The sequence below is a fragment of the Coregonus clupeaformis genome, chromosome 1 (genome assembly GCF_020615455.1).
Source record: "Coregonus clupeaformis isolate EN_2021a chromosome 1, ASM2061545v1, whole genome shotgun sequence".
NCBI classification, from domain to species: Eukaryota; Metazoa; Chordata; class Actinopteri; order Salmoniformes; family Salmonidae; genus Coregonus; species Coregonus clupeaformis.
The window spans coordinates 87,464,521-87,490,081 of record NC_059192.1 but is presented as its reverse complement, the minus strand read 5'-3'; the positions used below and the strand labels follow the sequence as shown (position 1 = coordinate 87,490,081).

The 25,561-nt window shown below is 44.2% G+C and overlaps 1 protein-coding gene across 6 annotated transcripts in view; it reads right to left on the bottom strand.

Moving 5' to 3' along the window:
* The window catches only part of LOC121578154 (forkhead box protein N2-like), a 50,386-nt gene that overhangs the window by 5,538 nt on the left and 19,287 nt on the right, over positions 1 to 25,561 (bottom strand). For 4 of the 6 annotated variants that reach the window (XM_045223237.1, XM_041892324.2, XM_041892309.2 and 1 more), the window contains 3 exons: positions 9,324 to 9,910; positions 2,479 to 2,653; positions 40 to 111 (listed from right to left, as the gene is read on the bottom strand). In XM_045223237.1, coding sequence (XP_045079172.1) covers positions 40 to 111; positions 2,479 to 2,653; positions 9,324 to 9,896 — 820 coding nt within the window. In that variant the 5' untranslated portion in view covers positions 9,897 to 9,910. Of the gene's footprint in view, positions 1 to 39; positions 112 to 1,013; positions 1,133 to 2,478; positions 2,654 to 9,323; positions 9,911 to 25,561 lie in introns of those variants that run through there. The other 2 variants (XM_041892340.2, XM_041892333.2) reach the window with 2 other exon arrangements.

Genomic DNA, 25,561 nt, shown 5'->3' with positions numbered 1-25,561 from the left:
AGAAGTGGAAGAGGCATGGTGTGGGGTGGAGTCTCTTACATGGGTCGGCATGGTGATGGCCAGGGGCGGCGTTTAAGAGCATCATGGCAGTAGCAGCATCTATGTCAGACTCTAGAAGAGGAGAGAACATGCATGGTGGTCAGTGGAATAGCCAGTGTGTGTGTGTGTGTGTGTGTGTGGCCAGTTAAGGAGGGGCAAGAGGAAGGGAGCTTTCCCAGCTCTCTCCATCCCACACTTCAGGTTCTCTAAATGATTTCTAATCACCTAGAGGATTGAAGAATTATCCGCAGGGTCTCTGTAGTCAAGGTTACCAAACAAGAGGGTAGGAGAGAGAGAGCGAGAGGATTCAGATCAGAATAATCTACACTGAGGCCTCTATGGTTTGAAATTAAACAATGACTAAAATGACAGTTAACCCCTTAGACCCCAATAGCATTCTAGAATGCTGCTGTAGATTACTGAGTTTAAGATGAAGCTCATTTTCTCACACATTTCAAACAAAAATAGACATAGCTCAAAAACAAAGAACAAATGACAATTACAAGTTACCTTAGTTTTAAAGAACACTACCTCTTCTTTAATATGACACCACATTCATGTCCATAGGAATAACAGTCATTTTGTCTCCCATTGTGTAAAGACACTATCAAAAGGCGATTAACACTCATCACAACAAGAAAACCCTAGCGTATTTAAATTGTAGTAAATTGGACTAAATTACTCACTTAAAAATATCCCAAGTATAATATATTATACTTGTAAATGTTATTTACATACAAATAAATAAATGGTCCAAAATGTGACCAGAGGACAATATTCAGAAAGTATTTCAAAACCCACACAAAGTAGGCTATTTGATTGACAACGATTCTTACTTCTGTAACAATGTAAAAATGCAAACAACTATTCAGAGACTATTTCAAAATGTAGGTAACTTGTCTCAATACGATTTAGTACAGACCTCTCCCTCTGCTTTGTCCTCTTCATGTTCCTCTCCCTCCACTCTTTTCTCCCTCTTCACTCTCCTCTTCCTCCACATTTCTATCCCTCCAATCATCTCTAACTCCTCTTCCTCCCTGCCTTCTGCTGCTAAGCCCTGAATCTCCACATCACTTCCTTCACTTTAACTGACCTAGAGGAACAGAGGGAGGAGCAACAAATAGGATACAATAGTTCACTCACTCACTCACTCACTCACTCACTCACTCACTCACTCACTCACTCACTCACTCACTCACTCACTCACTCACTCACTCACAGAGAGAGAGAGAGAGTACGCCAATGTTAGCTGATTAGGTACGAAGCTGGGACAGTTTCCAAAGTAATTGCATCGCTAGAAACTGGACAAAACAAGCAACTTGTTAGCTGGCTATGTAAACTTATATCCAACTCATCATATGAGCTCCACTGTGTGGGCATCTACTACCCTAACACGACAGCTAAACTGTCAAATAATAGGAACATGAGGCTATGAATATCTGCACCTAGCAAACATGACAAACCATAACCTAAGCCCAACAGATAAACACTAATTACTCTAGCCTTCATTTCGGTGGCTAGTTAGCTGGTTGGCTGTTTTGCTAGCTAGTGAAAATGACAGCTGAGGTTGACGCTTGTGAGCGCTGCCCAGATATACCACTACACACAACTTCCCAAATGTACCACTACACACAACTTGTCTTACCTGATAGACTAACTAGTTAGCTAGCTAGCTATAGCAAGCAGCTTGGGACGTTTTCATATCAATTACATTGAAAGAAACCAACAACTAGCTAGCTGACTATATACAGCTAAACACTGCAACTATCCATGAGACAGAGAGCAATCATTCAAGCTCCACCGCTGATGTGCTCGCCTGTACCAACCAAGTTATCATGACATGACAGGATTTGCTAATCTGTGAGCTATTCCCCAAGTTGCACAGCGTCAAACAAACATCGACAACACCAAACATATCAGATTTTTACTTTTTTCACTCACCTCGACATCTGGTTGATGACAGCCACGCAAATACGACAACAGGTTGTAAGCAAGTACATTTTGCGATATTGACACATTATTGTTAGAAAAACAAGACCGTTCGCGGCCGCTATAGTAATTTAAAGAAAGGCCATTGATGGCCGCTATGGGTTCTAATTATTAAAGATGATGGTTATGCTGAATGTCTTGTCGGCCAAAGTTGCATGACGAAAATGTGCAGAGGCAACAACCATGTGAATTTGAAATCACATGCAGCGAGAGCTGAAACTGGATCAAATGTAATATTAATCATATTTCTAGAGAATCTGAGGTGTGATCACCAGCAGAGAGTTGTTGTGTGTTGTCTAAAGGTTGGTCTTCGCTGTGATGTCGCCTACACCTTGTTTTCTGTCCCACTGGAGCCTCTCTTGGAGCCTCACAAGAACGACAGATGAGAGAAAACAATAAAAAACAGTCTAAAAGTGTTCTTGTAAGTTGTGTTGGGGGGTTATGACTCACCTTTGAGAGAGCAGCCCTGCAGGAAGAGATGTCTAGGGGGTGAGGAGGCAGGCGGTGGGGAGGCAGGTGGTGTGCAGAAGGCATGTGCTGCAGGGAAGTGCTGCTTCTTCAGCGCCTGGATCAGGTTGGGCCTGTACTCTGGGTCCACACACCACAGGGAACCCTTACCATTCACCTGAAATAAACATCACACACTACATTAGAAAATACAGCAAGACTGACCTGGGTGGTGTTCATTTGGGGCACACCGTAGCTAAATGTTTAAATAGAGCATTTCTTAATGGATACATTCATATAGTATCTCATTGTAGTATCACAATACTCTGGTAAAGTTCTCATGACTAGGCTTAATAATAATAATAATAATAATAATAATAATAATAATACCATTTAGCAGAGGCTTTTATCCAAAGCGATTTACAGTCATGCTGCATACATTTTATGTATGGGTGGCCCGGGAATTAAACCCACAATCTTGACGTTGCCAGTGCAATGCTCTACAAACTATCCTGACGTTGCCAGTGCAATGCTCTACAAACTATCCTGACGTTGCCAGTGCAATGCTCTACAAACAATCCTGACGTTGCCAGTGCAATGCTCTACAAACTATCCTGACGTTGCCAGTGCAATGCTATACACACTAAGGCAGCAGCACCTTTAACAGCTGTTTTGCCTGCATGACTGACTCTCACTGTAGCCTTACCAGGGCTTTAGGTTGCACTAGCTGACATAATGACTCATAATGCAGTCACCTGAGCATGTGATTACCAATCCAGACCTTGCTGGGTGAACTGCATGATGGGAGGAAAACTGTCGATAAACATTCCATGCCGTCCTTAAAGGCTTATTATAGGGTTGGACTGAGTTGAGCTTTTGTACGCACTGGGGAAGTCCTTTCCATGTGACTTGCCTTTGTAGAACCTCACTACTGTAGCCCAAGCTTAAGACATGAAGACATTGTTATATATCCCATTTGCAGGTTCATGAACAACACACAACTCCATGATGTAAAAAAAATATGTAAAAATGTGTAAGTCTGTGTGTGTCACAGGAGGTTGGTGGCACCTTAATTGAGGAGGACGGGCTCGTGGTAATGGCTGGAGTGGCATGGCATCAAATTCACCAAACACATGGTTTCCATGTGTTTGATGCCATACCATTAGTGTGCGTGTGTGTGAGAAAGTGTGTAAAACGGTTCTCTCATTATCTATATCTGGTGTTCTTTTTCAGCCCGGAGGAGGAGGAGGAGGAGGAGGAGGGGAAAGCGAGAGGAGGGAGGGAGGAATATAACCTTGACTCAGATTACCAGCCGGCACACAGGCAGGAAGGAGGAAATGTCACCATGGCAACGCAAACCACCAGGCAGTGTGTCATCTGAAACCAGTGCTGATCGCTCTTAAATGTAAAGTCCTCATATTTGGGGACCCTATTAGATTTTTTCAATTCATTTCAGTCTAGTATGAGAACGGTAGCCCATATCTGCAAAAGCAGGGTGTCTGCAGAAAGCTGAGTATCTTGGCTATTGATCGGTGCCTTCAAATCTTTGGTGTGACTTACTACCATATAAATTCGTATGCCCATATAAGGGCAGGCCGAGCCAATGATCTCATTTCAAGATGGCTGCTACCTACATTCCAGTTAGCGTTGTGAAGCATATACTAAATAAACACGGAATACGTTGATACACACCGAAAGCCGTGACTCCACAGATCATGAAGATATCTTATTTGTCTGTCTGTGACCTACCGTTATTGATTACCAGCCCCGTGCAAAGCTGTCATCAAGGCAAAGGGTGGCTACTTTGAAGAATCTCAAATATAAAATATATTTTAATTTGTTTAACACTTTTTGGGTTACTACATGATTCCATATGTGTTATTTCATAGTTTTGATGTCTTCATTAATATTCTACAATGTAGAAAATAGTAAAAATAAAGAAAAACCCTTGAATGAGTAGGTGTGTCCAAACTTTTGACTGGTACTGTATATAATTCAAAGTAGTTATTGTCTATGTTTCATATTAGTTCACTGTTTGCTGTTGTAAGTTTCATCCTTGTAACTTTGGAGAGGCCACTAAACTCACATGGCCATTGTTTATTTGTGGTTCTCACCTCTGCCTTTGTCTCCAAAGTGTTTATGTTTGCTTTTCGTGTGTACTTCACACCTTCTATGTGAGTCACTGTACAGATAAAGTTTAGGCTTGGTGTTTTTCCTTTACAGTAATATCGTTTTGTAAATTTAGTCAACTGTAATTCTGTGTGTCTTACAACAATATATCCCTTTATTTTATTCACCATAGAGTGGAGGATGCAGAGGATTTGGATGATTACATTTGGGAACCATCCCTCCCCAGCAAGTGCCCCCACCGCTATGTCAATCATCCCATCTGATGGTTCTACATCCACAACTCGACAAAGGCCCCACTCCTCTTCAACCACCCACACTGCAGTTTCAATCACCCTGTCTGATGGTTCTTCATCCACAACTACCCCCACTGTAGCCCTTGGCACCACTCCCCTCTCTGCAAGTTCATCTGGAGGTGCGGGGGCAGGGAGGAGATCTAGGCCTCAACAGAGAAGAGGGAGAGGCAGGGGAAGCAGCACAAGAGGGAGATGAAACTGAGGACAGGTGGCATACAGTCCTGAGGACCAGAAAAATGTAGGTTTAAACCCAAATGACCTGAAGGCCCACAGTTGGTTAGTGATGAAACATACACCCTCTTACAGCTGTTTCAGCTCTACTTTACCACCTCTGTACTGGGAACACTAATTATACCAACAAGTATGGGGACAAGAAGCAGCAGGGGGGAAGGAAGATGTCCTGGAAACCTGTCACCATGGGTGACATGCTCAACTACATTTCCTTGGTGATTTAAGTCGGAAGTTTACATACACGTAGGTTGGAGTCATTAAAACTCGTTTTTCAACCACTCCACAAATTTCTTGTTAACAAACTATAGTTTTGGCAAGTCGGTTAGGACATCTACTTTGTGCAAGACAAGTAATTTTTCCAACAATTATTTACAGACAGATTATTTCACTTATAATTCACTGTATCACAATTCCAGTGGGTCAGAAGTTTATATACACTAAGTTGACGGTGCCTTTAAACAGCTTGGAAAATTCCAGAAAATGATGTCATGGCTTTAGAAGCTTCTGATAGGCTAATTGACATAATTTGAGTCAATTGGAGGTGTACCTGTGGATGTATTTCAAGGCCTACCTTCAAACTCAGTGCCTCTTTGCTTGACATCATGGGAAAACCAAAAGAAATCAGCCAAGACCTCAGAAAAAAAATTGTAGACCTCCACAAGTCTGGTTCATCCTTGGGAGTACGTTCATTTGTACAAACAAAAGTATGCAAGTACATTGGGGAAAAAAAGTATTTAGTCAGCCACCAATTGTGCAAGTTCTCCCACTTAAAAAGATGAAAGAGGCCTGTAATTTTCATAATAGGTACACGTCAACCATGACAGACAAATTGAGATTTTTTTTTAATGAATTTATTTGCAAATGATGGTGGAAAATAAGTATTTGGTCACCTACAAACAAGCAAGATTTCTGGCTCTCACACACCTGTAACTTCTTCTTTAAGAGGCTCCTCTGTCCTCCACTCGTTACCTGTATTAATGGCACCTGTTTGAACTTGTTATCAGTATAAAAGACACCTGTCCACAACCTCAAACAGTCACACTCCAAACTCCACTATGGCCAAGACCAAAGAGCTGTCAAAGGACACCAGAAACAAAATTGTAGACCTGCACCAGGCTGGGAAGACTGAATCTGCAATAGGTAAGCAGCTTGGTTTGAAGAAATCAACTGTGGGAGCAATTATTAGGAAATGGAAGACATACAAGACCACTGATAATCTCCCTCGATCTGGGGCTCCACGCAAGATCTCACCCCATGGGGTCAAAATGATCACAAGAACGGTGAGCAAAAATCCCAGAACCACACAAATGACCTGCAGAGAGCTGGGACCAAAGTAACAAAGCCTACCATCAGTAACACACTACACCGCCAGGGACTCAAATCCTGCAGTGCCAGACGTGTCCCCCTGCTTAAGCCAGTACATGTCCAGGCCCGTCTGAATTTTGCCAGAGTGTATTTGGATGATCCAGAAGAGGATTGGGAGAATGTCATATGGTCAGATGAAACCAAAATATAACTTTTTGGTAAAAACACAACTCGTCGTGTTTGGAGGACAAAGAATGCTGAGTTGCATCCAAAGAACACCATACCTACTGTGAAGCATGGGGGTGGAAACATCATGCTTTGGGGCTGTTTTTCTGCAAAGGGACCAGGACGACTGATCCGTGTAAAGGAAAGAATGAATGGGGCCATGTATCGTGAGATTTTGAGTGAAAACCTCCTTCCATCAGCAATGGCATTGAAGATGAAACGTGGCTGGGTCTTTCAGCATGACAATGATCCCAAACACACCGCCTGGGCAACGAAGGAGTGGCTTCGTAAGAAGCATTTCAAGGTCCTGGAGTGGCCTAGCCAGTCTCCAGATCTCAACCCCATAGAAAATCTTTGGAGGGAGTTGAAAGTCTGTGTTGCCCAGCGACAGCCCCAAAACATCACTGCTCTAGAGGAGATCTGCATGGAGGAATGGGCCAAAATACCAGCAACAGTGTGTGAAAACCTTGAAGACTTACAGAAAACGTTTGACCTGTGTCATTGCCAACAAAGGGTATATAACAAAGTATTGAGAAACTTTTGTTATTGACCAAATACTTATTTTCCACCATAATTTGCAAATAAATTCATAAGAAATCCTACAATGTGATTTTCTGGATTTTTTTTCTCATTTTGTCTGTCATAGTTGACGTGTACCTATGATGACATTTACAGGCCTCTCTCATCTTTTTAAGTGGGAGAACTTGCACAATTGGTGGCTGACTAAATACTTTTTTTCCCCACTGTATGGCAGTCTCTATGGGGGTGCCACAGGGTTCAATTCTTGGGCCGACTCTTTTCTCCGTGTATATCAATGATGTCGCTCTTGCTGCTGGTGACTCTCAGATCCACCTCTACGCAGACAACACCATTTTGTATACATCTGGCCCTTCATTGGACACTGTGTTAACAAACCTCCAAACGAGCTTCAATGCCATACAACACTCCTTCAGTAGCCTCCAACTGCTCTTAAACACTAGTAAAACTAAATGCATGCTCTTCAATCGAACGCTGCTGGCACCCGCCCACCCGACTAGAATCACTACTCTCGACGGGTCTGACCTAGAGTATGTGGACAACTACAAATACCTAGGTGTCTGGTTAGACTGTAAACTCTCCTTCCAGACTCACATTAAGAATCTCCAATCCAAAGTTAAATCTAGAATCGGCTTCCTATTTTGCAACAAAGCCTCCTTCACTCATGCTGCCAAACATGCCCTCGTAAAACTGACTATCCTACTGATCCTTTACTTCGGTGATGTCATTTACAAAATAGCCTCCAACACTCTACTCAGCAAATTGGATGTAGTCTATCACAGTGCCATCCGTTTTGTCTCCAAAGCCCCATACACTACCCACCACTGTGACCTGTACGCTCTCGTTGGCTGGCCCTCACTACATATTCGTCGCCAATCCCACTGGCTCCAGGTCATCTATAAATCACTTCTAGAACATTGGTCACCATAGCAGCACCCACCCGTAGTCTGCGCTCCAGCAGGTCTCACTGGTCATCCCCAAAGCCAACACCTCCTTTGGCCGCCATTCCTTCCAGTTCTCTGCTGCCAATGACTGGAACAAACTGCAAAAATCTCTGAAGCTGGAGACTCTTATCTCCCTCACTAACTTTAAGCGTCAGTTGTCAGAGCAGCTTACCGATCACTGCACCTGTACACAGCCCATCTGCAATTAGCCCACCCAACTACCTCATCCCCATATTGTTATTTACATTACATTTACGTTACATTTACGTCATTTAGCAGATGCTCTTATCCAGAGCGACTTACAGTTAGTGAGTGCATACATTTTTCATACATTGTTATTTATTTTGCTCATTTGCACCCCAGTATCTCTATTTGCACATCATCTTCTGCACATCTATCACTCCAGTGTTAATACTAAATTGTAATTATTTTGCACTATGGCCTATTTATTGCCTTACCTCCATAACTTACTACATTTGTACACACTGTATATAGATTTTCTATTGTGTTATTGACTGTACGTTTTGTTTATTCCATATGTAACTCTTGTGTTGCTGTTTTTAATCGCACTGCTTTGCTTTATCTTGGCCAGGTCGCAGTTGTAAATGAGAACTTGTTCTCAACTGGCTTACCTGGTTAAATAAAGGTTAAATAAATAAATAAATATTTGTTTGTTTATTTTTTATACATGTATAAAAAAACAGCTTTTGCCTTGTCATTATGGGGTATTGTGTGTAGATTGATTTAAAAAAATGATAATAATATCATCAATTTTAGAATATGGCCGTAACATAACAAAATTTGGAAAAAGTCAAGGGGTCTGAATACTTTCCAAATGCAGTGTACAAATGGAACACTAGTCAAAGCAAATTAACGTTGACAAAATTTCATTTTTTGGGGAGGGATAACATTTCATTTTCCCATTTGGGCTGCCACAAAGCACATTTCACCAAATGGTTTTACAGCATTTGAAAAAAATTAGATCTCTGGTTAAAGATCGAGCATTGACGTCCGTTCGAGTGCTGGTTTACTAACGCCCATCCCTAGTCAGATGAGAACTTAAGCCCATCCCTAGTCAGATGAGAACTTGTATAAAATGTGTGTGATCCTTGCGGGAATCGAACCCACAACCTAGGCACTGCCAACAAACAAAGTGTGTGCGCGCATCTCAAAGTTCCCTCACCATTCCCAGGCTCCTCTCCACCTTGCGGAAACACTTGTTGAGTGACAGATTGTGTCTGACGCTGTTCTTCCAGCCGGTGGGGGCCGAGGAGAAGTAGGGGAAGTGCTGTACGATCCAACCATAGATGTCCTTCACCGGCAGGCTCTTACTGGGGCTCTGCTCTATGGCCATGTAGATCAACAGAGAGAATGAGAATGGAGGCTTGGACTTCAACGAGTCCCTCTGTGACGAGGTGGAAGAGGATGAAGAGGGGGGGTTCTGCGGGGCTCCGGTGTTGCCCTCAATGTCAAAGAGGGGGCTGGCGCTGGGTTGGGCCCCCCCGGCCTCACCGGGCCCCCCTAGGGTAAAGTTCTGGAGCAGGTTCTCATGGAGCCAGTTGAGGTTGGTGAGCTCCTCGTCCTCAGAGCCCCCGGAACCCCGGTCCAGACTGGTGGCCAATGGGCTGGCTGCACCGCACTCTGCCTCTGGGAGAGTCCCCACCCCCCGGCACAAGCCCCTAAGCCCCGCCCTCTCCCCCTGCATCCCCGGCGTTTCCGCTTTCTTATCCGGCGACATCCCGATGATTGCACCCATTAAACCAGGGAGGTCTGGAGAAAGAAGAGAAGAAAGGTTTAGAGTTGGTTCCAAAATAACTGCAACATAGAGAAAGGGGCTCCATAACCAGGGGCTACTAGTAGCTAGATAAAAACAGGGTTGGTAGCATAGAACTTTCCTTCACACAGCGGCACAGTCACAGCAGAGAGCTGCTTTCTCAACACGACTGGAAACGTGAAATAAATGCATATGACACATTGAAATTATGTGCTCTACCAAGTGCTCAATGCGTTTGTCTAAGTTTGCCCCGAGGGCAGGCAGGGCTATCCTCCCCTCCTTCTTCCCTCTGCCCCCTCTCTTTCACAGGCAGGCTGACGGTGTAGAGAATATCCTCCCCTCCTCTCTCACTCTCCAGCCAAGAGCCTTTGAGGAGTACCTCTGAAGTGGCTGAGACGACTCCAGTCTCTCCAGCCTGCTCTCCTCTCCGCCCACCTCGTCTCAGACCAGACGCACCTGCTTGTTAGATGCCAATGAGCATGAAACCATCCCTGTCACGGCGAGAGAGAGCTGACAGAGAGAAAGGATCCTTCCATCTTACACTGCCTTGAGTGGACAGCTCTCAAATACAGAGCTACCTGCCCTGCAAATCATCTAGGAGTCAGGACCACCACTTATCTTAGCTCAACTCACCTGATACCACTTGCCTTGAGATTAGAAATACAATTAACATCAGTTAGAATCAAGGCAGGAAATAGCAATAGAAAATCCTAAAGGGCCTTTACAGATTAGGACTAGAAGACAAGACATTCTGTAGAAAGGGGTTTTAAATCCCGTTTTAAAAGTTCTGATTGATGGAGCGGCTCTCAGATGATCAGGGAGAGCATTCCATATGCGAGGGGCAAGGGAGCAGAAGGCTCGGTCCCCCATGGAGACGTGTCTTGGGGACTTGACGCAGTAGGGAGTTGCTGGTGCGGAGAGTGATAGAAATAACGTATCTGATGTAGGTGGGACGCAATCCATTCAAGGTTTTAAACACTAAGAGGAGGATTTTAAAATCAATCCTCTGGTTAACCGGTAGCCAGTGGAGTTCAGCAGGGATGGGGGTGGTGTGGGCTGACTTCCTGGTCAGGACTCTGGCAGCACTATTCTGGAGAAGTTGTAGCCTCTTAAGTGATTTTGGCTGGAGTCTTGCAGCTGTTCAGCTGGAGGAAGTTATTTCATTAGAGTGAAAGGACAAATACATTAGAGTGTCTAGTTTGAGAAACAGACGCCTCACAGGTCCTCAACTGGCAGCTTCATTAAATAGTAACCGCAAAACACCAGTCTCAACGTCAACAGTGAAGAGGCGACTCCGGGATGCTGATCTAGGCAGAGTTGCAAAGAAAAAGTCATATCTCAGAATGGCCAATAAAAAGAAAAGATTAAGATGGGCAAAAGAACACAGACATGACTTTTTCTTTGCAACTCTGCCTAGAAGGTCAGCATCCCGGAGTCGCCTCTTCAATGTTGATGTTGAGACTGCTGTTTTGCTGGTATTATTTAATGAAGCTGCCAGTTGAGGACCTGTGAGGCGTCTGTTTCTCAATCTAGACACTAATGTAGTGCTTTGAAAAAGTATTTGCCCCCTTTCTAATTTTCTCTACTTTTGCATATTTGTGATACTGAATGTTATCAGATCTTCAACCAAAACCTAATATTAGATAAAGGGAACATAAGTGAACAAATAACACAACAATTACATATTTATTTCATAAACAAAGTTATGCAACACCCAATTCCCATGTGTGAAAAAGTAATTGCCCCCTTACACTCAATAACTGGTTGTGCCACCTTTAGCTGCAATGACTCCAACCAAATTCTTCCTGTAGTTGTTGATCAGTCTCTCACGTCGCTGTGGAGGAATTTTGGCCCACTCTTCCATGCAGAACTGCTTTAACTCAGTGATGTGTGTGTTTTTAAGCATGAACTGCTCGTTTCAAATCCTGCCACAACATCTCAATTGGGATTAGGTCTGGACTTTGACTAGGCCATTCCAAAACTTCCAATTGGTTGCTTTTTAGCAATTTTCATGTAGACTTGATTGTGTGTTTTGGATCATTGTCTTGCTGCATGACCCAGCTGCGCTTCAGCTTCAGCTCACAGACGGATGGTCTGACATTCTCCTGTAGAATTCTCTGATACAGAGCAGAATTCATGGTTCCTTCTATTAAGGCAAGTCGTCCAGGTCCTGAGGCAGCAAAGCATCCTCAAACCATCACACCACCACCTTGCTTGACCTTTGGTATGATGTTCTTACTGTGGAATGCAGTGTTTGGCTTTCGCCAGGCATAATGGGACCCATCTTGTCCAATTTGATGTTATTTTAATGGACAAAAAAAATTGCTTTTCTTTCGAAAACAAGGACATTTCTAAGTGACCCCAAACTTTTGAACGGTAGTGTGTGTTATATATATATATATATATATATATATATATATATATATATATATATATATATATATATATATATATATATATATATGTATGCTCAGTACTTTGTTGAAGCACCTTTGGCAGCAATTACAGCCTAGAGTCTTCTTGGGTATGACCCTACAAGCTTGGCACATCTGCATTTGGGGAGTTACTTCCATTCTTCCCTGCAGATCCTCTCAAGCTCTGTCAGGATGGATGGGGAGCGTCGCTGCACAGCTATTTTCAGGTCTCTCCAGAGATGTTCGATTGGGATCAAGTCCAGGCTCTGGCTGGGCCACTGAAGGACATTCAGAGACTTATCCCGAAGCCACTCATGCGTTGTCAGGTTTTCATCAAGGATCTCACTGTAATTTGCTCTGTTAATCTTTCCCTCGATCCTGACTAGTCTCTCAGTCCCTTCCACTGAAAAACATCCCCACAGCATGATGCTGCCACCACCATGCTTCACCATAGGGATGGTGCCAGGATTCCTCCAGACGTGACGCTTGGCATTCAGGCCAAAGAGTTCAATCTTGGTTTCATCAGACCAGAGAATCTTGTTTCTCATGGTCTGAGAATCCTTTAGTTGCCTTTTGGCAAACTCCAAGTGGGCTGTCATGTGCCTTTTACTGAGGAGTGGCTTCCGTCTGGCCACTCTACCATAAAAGGCCTGATTGGTGGAGTGCTGCAGAGATGGCTGTCCTTCTGGAAGGTTCTCCCATCTCTACAGAGGAATTCTGGAGCTCTGTCAGAGTGACCATCGGGTTCTTTGTCACCTCCCTGACCAAGGCCCTTCTCCCCCGATTGCCCAGTTTGGCCGGGCGGCCAGCTCTAGGAAGAGTCTTGGTGGTTCCAAACTTCTTCCATTTAAGAACGATGGAGGCCACTGTGTTCTTGGGGACCTTCAATGCTGCAGAAATGTTTTGGTACCCTTCCCCAGATCTGTGCCTCGACACATTCCTGTATCGGAGCACAACAGACAATTCCTTCGACCTCACGGCTTGGTTTTTGCTCTGACATGCACTGTCAACTGTGGGACCTTATATAGACAGGTGTGTGCCTTCCCAAATCATGTCCTATCAATTGGTTTTACCACAGGTGGACTCCAATTAAGTTATAGAAACATCTCAATGATGATCAATGGAAACAGGATGCACCTGAGCTCAATTTCAAGTCTCATAGCAAAGGGTCTGAATACTTATGTAAATAAGGTGTTTCTGTGTTTTATTTTAAATACATTTGAAAACATTAACAATAAGGTATTTGTTTTTTTATTTTAATAAATTATCAACAATTTGTAAAAACCTGTTTTCTTTGTCATTATGGGGTATTGTGCGTAGAATGATGAGGGAAACATTTATTTAATCAATTTTAGAATAAGGCTGTAACGTAACAAAATGTGGAAATAGTCAAGGGGTCTGAATACTTTCCGAATGCACTGTGTGTGTGTGTGTGTGTGTGTATATATATGTATGTATGTATGTATGTATGTATGTATGTATGTATGTATGCATGCATGCATGCATGTATATATACACACAGTACCAGTCAAAAGTTTGGACACACCTACTCATTCAAGGCTTTTTCTTTATTTTGACTATTTTCTACATTGTAGAATAATAGTGAAGACATCGAAACTATTAAATAACACATATGGAATAATGTAGTAACCAAGAAAGTGTTAAACAAATATATTTTATATTTTAGATAGCTACCCTTTGCCTTGATGACAGCTTTGCACACTCTTGGCATTCTCTCAACCAGCTTCATGAGGTAGTCACCTGGAATGCATTTCAATTAACAGGTGTCCTGGAATGCATTTGAATTAACAGGTGTGCCTTCTTAAAAGTTCATTTGTGGAATTTCTTTCCCTCTTAATGCATTTGAGCCAATCAGTTGAGTTGTGACAAGGTAGGGGGGTACACAGAAGATAGCCCTATTTGGTAAAAGACCAAGTCCATATTATGGCAAGAACAGCTCAAATAAGTAAAGAGAAATGACAGTCCATCATTACTTTATGACATGAAGGTCAGTCAATATGGAACATTTCAAGAACTTTGAAAGTTTCTTCAAGTGCAGTCGCAAAAACCATCAAGCGCTATGATGAAACTGGCTCTCATGAGGACCACCACAGGAATGGAAGACCCAGAGTTACCTCTGCTGCAGAGGATAAGTTCATTCAAGTTACCAGCCTCAGAAATTGCAGCCCAAATACATGCTTCACAGTTCAAGTAACAGACACATCTCAACATCAACTGTTCAGAGGAGACTGTATGAAATCAGGCCTTCATGGTCGAATTGCTGCAAAGAAACCACTACTAAAGGACACCAATAATAATAAGAAGAGACTTGCTTGGGACATTAAACCGGTGGAAATCTGTCCTTTAGTCTGATGTCCAAATTTGAGATTTTTGGTTCCAACCACCGTGTCTTTGTGAGACGCAGAGTAGGTGAACGGATGATCTCTGCATGTGTGGTTCCCACCATGAAGCATGGAGGAGGTGGTGTGATGGTGCTTTGCTGGTGACACTGTCAGTGAAGTATTTAGAATTTAAGGCACACTTAACCAGCATGGCTACCACAGCATTCTGCAGAGATACGCCATCCCATCTGGTATGCGCTTAGTGGGACTATCACTTGTTTTTCAACAGGACAATGACCCAACACACCTCCAGGCTGTGTAAGGGCTATTTTACCAAGAAGGAGAGCGATGGAGTGCTGCATCAGATGACCTGGCCTCCACAATCACCCGACCTCAACCCTATTAAGATGGTTTATAATGCGTTGGACCGCAGAGTGAAGGAAAAGCAGCCAACAAGTGCTCAGCATTTGTGGGAACTCCTGCAAGACTGTTGGAAAAGCATTCCAGGTGAAGCTGGTTGAGAGAATGCCAAGAGTGTGCAAAGCTGTCATCAAGGCAAAGGGAGGCTACTTTGAAGAATCTCAAAATATAAAATATATTTGGATGTGTTTAACACTTTTCTGGTTACTACATGATTCCATTCGTGTTACTTCATAGTTTTGATGTCTTCACTATTATTCTACAATGTAGAAAATAGTCAAAATAAAGAAAAACCCTTGAATGAGTGGGTGTGTCCAAACATTGTACTGGTACTGTATACAGTGAGGGAAAAAAGTATTTGATCCCCTGCTGATTTTGTACGTTTGCCCACTGACAAAGAAATGATCAGTCTATAATTTTAATGGTAGGTTTATTTGAACAGTGGGAGACAGAATAACAACAAAAAAATCCAGAAAAACGCATGTCAAAAATGTTATTAATTGATTTGCATTTTAATGAGGGAAATAAGTATTTGATCCCTCTGCAAAACATGACTTAGTACTTGGTGGCAAAACCCTTGTTGGCAATCACAGAGGTCAGACGTTTGAGGTTGGCCACCAGGTTTGCACACATCTCGGGAGGGATTTTGTCCCACTCCTCTTTGCAGATCTTCTCCAAGTCATTAAGGTTTCGAGGCTGACGTTTGGCAACTCAAACCTTCAGCTCCCTCCACATATTTTCTATGGGATTAAGGTCTGGAGACTGGCTAGGCCACTCCAGGACCTTAATGTGCTTCTTCTTGAGCCACTCCTTTGTTGCCTTGGCTGTGTGTTTTGGGTCATTGTCATGCTGGAATACCCATCCACGACCCATTTTCAATGCCGTGGCTGAGGGAAGGAGGTTCTCACCCAAGATTTGACGGTACATGGCCCCGTCCATCGTCCCTTTGATGCGGTGAAGTTGTCCTGTCCCCTTAGCAGAAAAACACCCCCAAAGCATGTTTCCACCTCCATGTTTGACGGTGGGGATGGTGTTCTTGGGGTCATAGGCAGCATTCCTCCTCCTCCAAACACGGCAAGTTGAGTTGATGCCAAAGAGCTCGATTTGTCTTATCTGACCACAACACTTTCACACAGTTCTCCTCTGAATCATTCAGATGTTCATTAGCAAACTTCAGACGGGCATGTATATGTGCTTTCTTGAGCAGAGGGACCTTGCGGGCGCTGCAGGATTTCAGTCCTTCACGGCGTAGTGTGTTACCAATTGTTTTCTTGGTGACTATGGTCCCAGCTCCCTTGAGATCATTGACAAGATCCTCCTGTGTAGTTCTGGCCTGATTCCTCACCGTTCTCATGATCATTGCAACTCCACGAGGGGAGATCTTGCATGGAGCCCCAGGCCGAGGGAGATTGACAGTTATTTTGTGTTTCTTCCATTTGCGAATAATCGCATCAACTGTTGTCACCTTCTCACCAAGCTGCTTGGCGATGGTCTTGTAGCCCATTCCAGCCTTGTGTAGGTCTACAATCTTGTCCCTGACATCCTTGGAGAGCTCTTTGGTCTTGGCCATGGTGGAGAGTTTGGAATCTGATTGATTGATTGCTTCTGTGGACAGGTGTCTTTTATACAGGTAACAAACTGAGATTAGTAGCACTCCCTTTAAGAGTATGCTCCTAATCTCAGCTCGTTACCTGTATAAGACACCTGGGAGCCAGAAATCTTTCTGATTGAGAGGGGGTCAAATACTTATTTCCCTCATTAAAATGCAAATCAATGTATAACATTTTTGACATGCGTTTTTCTGGATTTGTTGTTGTTGTTATTCTGTCTCTCACTGTTCAAATAAACCTACCATTACAATTATAGACTGATCATTTCTTTGTCAGTGGGCAAACGTACAAAATCAGCAGGGGATCAAATACTTTTTTCCACTCACTGTATATTTTTGAATTATTGGGTGGGGATGAATCGACCCGTTCTGAATTTTGGAGGGGACTTATCTCCCAATCAGAAATGTAGCCTATATACTTGGTTATCTTAAGTGTTTACAACGAATTAACCACGAAACAGCATTTTGTTTTGCAACACAATACATTTCCTCCTCATTCCCTCAAACAGTAGCCTAAAGGAGAACTAAACACACAGGAAGTATTCTCACAGTACGTGTAACTGACTTCCTCCTCTGGAATGTTTGTACACATTCAGTAGCTACTTCATAAGACCAGTGGAAAATATAGTCCAATTAATCAATGATGCCAACCAAGAGCACAGCAGGCAGCCAGCAAGAGACATCCCCCCTCTCCACCTCCTCCCCGCTCACAACAAGCTTTAATCTATGCCCCCAGTGTCACCATGACAACCCTGCTGCGGTCACTTCAATTAAGAGCACAAATCCTCCCAACGAGAGAAAGAGAGGGAATGGTTAACTAAGTAATCCATCTAAGCTGGGCTGTGTCTGTCGACTGTAGCCAACAACCAATCAGCATTCAGCTTGTGGCAACCCTACAGTGACAGGGTAGTGTCTGTGAGGTACCACCAAACGTCCCGGTATAGGCTGGGGTAGTCCGGGTTGTGGCTGGGGTGGTCCAGGTTGTGGCGGTCCAGGTTGTGGCTGGGGTGGTCCGGGTTGTTGCTGGAGTGATGCTGATGGGGCTTGAGGTGGGGCTGAGGCTGGGGTGGGTTGTGACTAGACTGGTGCTGGGCTAGGGTGGTCTGGGTTATGTCTGGGCTGAGGCTGATGCTTGGGGTGGAGGGACACAGAGGGGTGGACGGACACTGGGACCCATCCTTTCACCGTTGTTGTTGTTAAAAGAGGAATTGGGCCAAGCTCTGCTCTGGACAGAGAAAGCAGGAGAAAGGGGGAGGGATGGAGGGTATAGAGTGGAAGAGAGAGAGAGAGAGGTTCCTCTGGGAACCTAGTAATGGGGATGGAGGGATGCTGGGAGCAGAAAAGAGGGCAGGGATGTGATGTGCATTGTGCACCAGTATACCCTCAGCCCTAGACATTCATCTCACCTCTCAGAGAGAGAGGATCAGTCTAGGTCTGGGGTTGGGTAGTCTCACCTCTCAGAGAGAGAGGATCAGTCTAGGTCCGGGGTTGGGTAGTCTCACCTCTCAGAGAGAGAGGATCAGTCTAGGTCCGGGGTTGGGTAGTCTCACCTCTCAGAGAGAGAGGATCAGTCTAGGTCCGGGGTTGGGTAGTCTCACCTCTCAGAGAGAGAGGATCAGTCTAGGTCCGGGGTTGGGTAGTCTCACCTCTCAGAGAGAGAGGATCAGTCTAGGTCCGGGGTTGGGTAGTCTCAGAGAGAGAGGATCAGTCTAGGTCCGGGGTTGGGTAGTCTCACCTCTCAGAGAGAGAGGATCAGTCTAGGTCCGGGGTTGGGTAGTCTCACCTCTCAGAGAGAGAGGATCAGTCTAGGTCCGGGGTTGGGTAGTCTCACCTCTCAGAGAGAGAGGATCAGTCTAGGTCTGGGGTTGGGTTTAGAGGGGTCAGCAACAGGCGGCCCGCAGGCCCGGGTAGAGAGGAAGATAAAGAGAGAAGAAAGATAAAGAGTCTATATAGTCTAACAGCAAGTCAAGACAGAGAGAGGGGAGAAGAAAGAAAGGAGAGACAGAGAGGAGTGACAGAAGAGAGAGGAGAGAGAGAAGAGAGAGAGAAGAGAGGAGAGAGAGAAGAGAGACAGAAGAGAGAGAAGAGAGGATAGAGGAGAGAGAAGAGAGACACGAGGAGAGAGACAGAAGAGAAGAGAGACAGAAGAGAGAGGAGAGAAGAGACAGAAGAGAAGAGAGACAGAAGAGACGAGAGAGGAGAGAGACAGAAGAGAGGAGAGAGACAGAAGAGAGGAGAGAAGAGAGAGAGAGAAGAGAGAGGAGAGAGACAGAAGAGAGGAGAGAGACAGAAGAGAGAGGATGAGAAGAGAGAGAGAAGAGAGAATAGAGGAGAGAGAAGAGAGGAGAGAGAGAAGAGAGCAGTGTTTCCTCTATATTCATTGCCGCCACTCCAAAAACAATATGAGTGTATATATTTTTTTATTTTTATTTTGGGGATGGTAAAACATTCAGTGTAAATTTAAACGACTAAAATCAGAAAAAGTATCTAGAAAAGATATATAGCTCTATCTTTAATTAAGTTATTTGAAAACTAACAATCAACTAAATACACTGAACTAAAATCTAACCACAACATGTAAAGTGTTGATCCCATGTTTCACTTTAATGCACTTCTTCTAGCTGGCTGATGAGGCATATCTGCTGCTGCTACTCAACCATTAGAACCACTCTGTTGTATGATGTGGAGAGCTGGGGCAACAAACAGGCCGCTTGGTGATTAACCTCAATTAGCACCACAAAGACCCTCCCTCCACCTATCAGCTGCACCACCAGGGGTGCACCCAACACCCTTTAGGTCACACTCCACCAGCCATGTACATTTAAATATCAACAGTGTGCGTGTCTGTGTGTTTTAGTGTGTTTGTACAGTGCATTCAGAAAATATTCCCCTGCTGATTATGTAGGTTTGCCCACTGACAAAGAAATGATCATAGTATAATTTTAATGGTAGGTTTATTTGAACAGTGAGAGACAGAATAACAACAAAATCCAGAATAAGGGAAATACGTATTTGACCCCATCTCAATCAGAAAGATTTCTGGCTCCCAGGTGTCTTCTATACTGGTAACGAGCTGAGATTAGGAGTACACTCTTAAAGGGAGTGCTCCTAATCTCAGCTTGTTACCTGTATAAAAGACACCTGTCCACAGAAGCAATCAATCAATCAGATTCCAAACTCTCCACCATGGCCAAGACCAAAGAGCTCTCCAAGGATGGCAGGGACAAGATTGTAGACCTACACAAGGCTGGAATGGGCTACAACACCATCGCCAAGCAGCTTGGTGAGAAGGTGACAACAGTTGGTGCGATTATTCGCAAATGAAAGAAACACAAAAGAACTGTCAATCTCCATCGGTCTGGGGCTCCATGCAAGATCTCACCTTGTGGAGTTGCAATGATCATGAAAACAGTGAGGAATCAGCCCAGAACTACACGGGAGGATCTTGACAATGATCTCAAGGCAGCTGGAACCATAGTCACCAAGAAAACAATTGGTAACACACTACGCCGTGAAGGACTGAAATCCTGCAGCGCCCGCAAGGTCCCCCTGCTAAGGAAAGCACATATACAGGGCCGTCTGAAGATTGCCAATGAACATCTGAATGATTCAGAGGAGAACTGGGTGAAAGTGTTGTGGTCAGATGAGACCAAAATCGAGCTCTTTGGCATCAACTCAACTTGCCGTGTTTGGAGGAGGAGGAATGCTGCCTATGACCCCAAGAACACCATCCCCACCGTCAAACATGGAGGTGGAAACATTATGCTTTGGGGGTGTTTTTCTGCTAAGGGGACAGGACAACTTCACTGCATCAAAGGGACGATGGACGGGGCCCTGTACCGTCAAATCTTGGGTGAGAACCTCCTTCCCTCAGCCAGAAAATCTGTGGAGGGAGCTGAAGGTTCGAGTTGCCAAACGTCAGCCTCGAAACCTTAATGACTTGGAGAAGATCTACAAAGAGGAGTGGGACAAAATCCCTCCTGAGATGTGTGCAAACCTGGTGGCCAACTACAAGAAACGTCTGACCACAAGGGTTTTGCCACCAAGTACTAAGTCATGTTTTGCAGAGGGGTCAAATACTTATTTCCCTCATTAAAAAGAAAATCAATTCATAACATTTTTGACATGCGTCTTTCTGGATTTTTTTGTTGTTATTCTGTCTCTCACTGTTCAAATAAACCTGTTTTAGGGAGCGTTTGACAGTGATGAGGGGTGGTCGTTTGACCGCGGACCCGTTACGGACGCAGGCAATAAGGCAGTGATCGCTGAGATCCTGGTTGAAGACAGCGGAGGTGTATTTAGAGGGTAAGTTAGTCAGGATGATATCTATGAGGGTACCCATGTTTATGGATTTAGGGTTGTACCTGGTAGGTTCGTTGATAATTTGTGTGAGATTGAGGGCATCTAGTTTGGTTTTTGTAGGATGGCCGGGGTGTTAATTTAGGTCACCAAGCAGTACGAACTCTGAGGATAAATGGGGGGCAATCAATTCACATATGGTGTCCAGGGCACAGCTGGGGGCTGAGGGGGGTCTGTAGCAAGCGGCAACAGTGAGAGACTTATTTCTGGAAAGGTGGATTTTTAGAAGTAGAAGCTCAAACTGTTTGGGCACAGACCTGGATAGTATGATAGAGCTCTGCAGGCTCTCTCTACAGTAGATTGTAACTCCACCCCCTTTGTTAGTTCTATCTAGACGGAAAATGTTGTAGTTCGGGATGGACATTTCTGAATTTTTGGTGGCCTTCCTAAGCCAAGATTCAGACACTGCTAGAACATCAGGGTTGGCAGTGTGTGCTAACGCAGTGAATAACTCAAACTTAGGAAGGAGGCTTCTGATATTAACATGCAAGAAACCAAGGCTTTTACGGTTACAGAAGTCAACAAATGATAGCTCCTGGGGAGTAGGAGTGATACTGGGGGCTGCAGGGCCTGGGTTAGCCTCTACATCACCAGAGGAACAGAGGAGGACTAGAATAAGGATACGGCTAAAGGCTTTAAGAACTGGTCTTCTAGTGCGTTGGGTACAGAGAATAAAGGGGGCAGATTTCCGGGCGTTGTAGAAAAGATTCAGCGCATTCTGTACAGAAAAGGATATGGAAGGATATGAGTACAGTTGAGGTAAACCTAAGTGTTGGGTAACCATGAAAGAGAGAGCATCACTGGAGGCACCGATTGAGCCGGTCTCCGCGTGTATGGGGGGGTGGAACAAAGGAACTATTTGAGGCAGTTTGAGAGGGACTTGGGGTTCTACAGTGAAATTGTATAATAAGAACTAACTGGAACAGCAATAGGCATATTGACATGGGAGAGAGGCATAAAGCAATCACAGGTGTTATTAGAGAGAGCTAAGACAACAACTGGTAATGGCGATAAAGTTTGGGCTGAGGCTAAACAGAATAAACAGGACAGGGTACCGTGTAAAGGAACAGTCCAGCAGGCATCAGCTGTGCAGCAGAGTGATCATAAGGTCCAGTGAACAGCAATATGTGAGTCCGAGAGCAGTTCAAATTGGTGCTTCAGCACAGCGAGCAGGAAGCACGGCTGTAGTTTGCGTGTGCTAGCGGGCCGGGGCTAGCAGATGGATCTTCGTGGTCGACGTCGTAATGGGAAGCCTGTTGAAACCACAGACGATTTCGTCGGCAAACCAGTCGTGTTGGATCGGCGGGGCTCAGTGTCAACACTAGGAGGTCCCGTCCGGTTGACAGAGAGGTAGATAGCCGGGAGATGGGCCTGGCTCAAGGCTAGCTCAAGGCTAACTGGTGCTTGCTAAGGGGCAATGGTAATTAGCCAACAACAGGTTGCAGCTAGCTGGTTGCGATGATCCGGCACTAGGGTCCAGTGATTCCGGCAGAAAATCCGATATGCTCTGGGTCGATAGCACGCTGTGCAGACTGGCCGACGAATTGTCTAGGCTAGAGCTAGAGCTGGCTGGTGGGTAGTGCAGGCCAGGGACAATGGTGAAGACGCTAACGGTGGCTAATAGCAAGTAGCCATTCGGTTGCAGCTAGACTAATTTCAGCTTAAGGTTCTTGATAAAAGTTATAAAGAAATAATAGAATCCTTTCCACATTGGGTGAGGCGGGTTGCAGGAAAGTATATTTAGTTAAAGAATGAAACGTACAATTTAGAAATATATACAAAATAGACAAACAACAAGAAACTGGCTATTTACACAAGGACACAGAAGAAAAAAAACACGACTGCACTGCTACGCCATCTTGGTTTGAAGGTAGGCCTTGAAATAAATCCACAGGTACACCTCCAATTGACTCAAATGTTGTCAATTAGCCTTTCAGAAGCTTCTAAAGCCATGACATCATTTTCTGGGATTTTCCAAGCTGTTTAAAGGCACAGTAAACTTAGTGTATGTAAACTTCTAACCCACTGGAATTGTGATACAGTGAAGTTTAAGTGAAATAATCTGTCTGTAAACAATTGTTGGAAAGATTACTTGTGTCATGCACAAAGTAGAAGTCCTAACCGACTTGCCAAAACTATAGTTTGTTAAAAATAAATTTGTGGAGTGGTTGAAAAACTAGTTTTAATGACTCCAACCAAAGTGTATGTAAACATCCGACTTCAACTAATATATATATATATATATATACACACATACAGTAGGGAGAACAAGTATTTGATACACTGCCGATTTTGCAGGTTTTCCTACTTACAAAGCATGTAGAGGTCTGTAATTTTTATCATAGGTACACTTCAACTGTGAGAGACGGAACCTAAAACAACAGCAGGTATTTTGGCCCACTCCTCCATACAGACCTTCTCCAGATCCTTCAGGTTTTGGGGCTGTCGCTGGGCAATACAGACTTTCAGCTCCCTCCAAAGATTTTCTATTGGGTTCAGGTCTGGAGACTGGCTAGGCCACTCCAGGACCTTGAGATGCTTCTTACGGAGCCACTCCTTAGTTGCCCTGGCTGTGTGTTTCGGGTCGTTGTCATGCTGGAAGACCCAGCCACGACCCATCTTCAATGCTCTTACTGAGGGAAGGAGGTTGTTGGCCAAGATCTCGGGATACATGGCCCCATCCATCCTCCCCTCAATACGGTGCAGTCATCCTGTCCCCTTTGCAGAAAAGCATCCCCAAAGAATGATGTTTCCACCTCCATGCTTGGGATGGTGTTCTTGGGGTTGTACTCATCCTTCTTCTTCCTCCAAACACGGCGAGTGGAGTTTAGACCAACAAGCTCTATTTTTGTCTCATCAGACCACATGACCTTCTCCCATTCCTCCTCTGGATCATCCAGATGGTCATTGGCAAACTTCAGACGGGCCTGGACATGCGCTGGCTTGAGCAGGGGGACCTTGCGTGCACTGCAGGATTTTAATCCATGACGGCGTAGTGTGTTACTAATGGTTTTCTTTGAGACTGTGGTCCCAGCTCTCTTCAGGTCATTGACCAGGTCCTGCCGTGTAGTTCTGGGCTGATCGCTCACCTTCCTCATGATCATTGATGCCCCACGAGGTGAGATCTTGCTTGGAGCCCCAGACCGAGGTTGATTGACCGTCATCTTGAACTTCTTCCATTTTCTAATAATTGCGCCAACAGTTGTTGCCTTCTCACCAAGCTGCTTGCCCATTGTCCTGTAGCCCATCCCAGCCTTGTGCAGGTCTACAATTGTATCCCTGATGTCCTTACACAGCTCTCTGGTCTTAGCCATTGTGGAGAGGTTGGAGTCTGTTTGATTGAGTGTGTGGACAGGTGTCTTTTATACAGGGAACAAGTTCAAACAGGTGCAGTTAATACAGGTAATGAGTGGAGAACAGGAGGGCTTCTTAAAGAAAAACTAACAAGTCTGTGAGAGCCGGAATTCTTACTGGTTGGTTGGTGATCAAATACTTATGTCATGCAATAAAATGCAAATTAATTACTTAAAAATCATACAATGTGATTTTCTGGATTTTTGTTTTAGATTCCGTCTCTCACAGTTGAAGTGTACCTATGATAAAAATGACAGACCTCTACATGCTTTGTAAGTAGGAAAACCTGCAAAATTGGCAGTGTATCAAATACTTGTTCTCCCCACTGTGTGTGTATGTATGTATATATACAGGCTTTGTTACTTTGGTCCCAGCTCTCTGCAGGTCATTCACTAGTTTTGTTATTGACCAAATACTTATTTTCCACCATAATTTGCAAATAAATTCATAAAAAATCCTACAATGTGATTTTCTGGATTTTTTTCTTCTCATTTTGTCTGTCATAGTTGACGTGTACCTATGATGAAAATTACAGGCCTCTCTCATCTTTTTAAGTGGGAGAACTTGCACAATTGGTGGCTGACTAAATACTTTTTTTCCCCACTGTATATATATATATATGTGTGTGTTAGAGGACAGACCAAAAACACTAGCTGAAGGGCATCCATCCATCCATCCAAAGATCACACAGGAAGAGCTTTTAGGTGATTAGCGCGTTCCTGCTGCGTAGTGAATTATCATCGCTGTTATGATTACCATCATTATCCTTGATCTTATAAAAAGGCATCAAAGTGGGACGCAGCAAGGTGAGCGAGGGGTGCGCTAGCTGGTTAATGGGCCACTTGTGTGTGAGAGTTGAGGGGTGGAGAGAGAGAGAGCGCGCTAATGAGAGATATTAGCTTGTTGACTTATCTCAATGCTAAGCAAATTGTTACCGGAGCAGCACCGGCCCAGATGGTGGCCTATCGGCTCATCTGCAATTTAAAACAACCCGCCTCTCCATCCGGCCAGCCCCGGCCCTCCATTATGAATGTGGTAACAGACAGACAAGACGACAGGTGCAGAGGCATATTAGGGTTTTTCCCTTGGAAACCTTATCCTTCTAATGCACTGATTTAAAGACACAAAATAACATGCAGAGGCATTAGG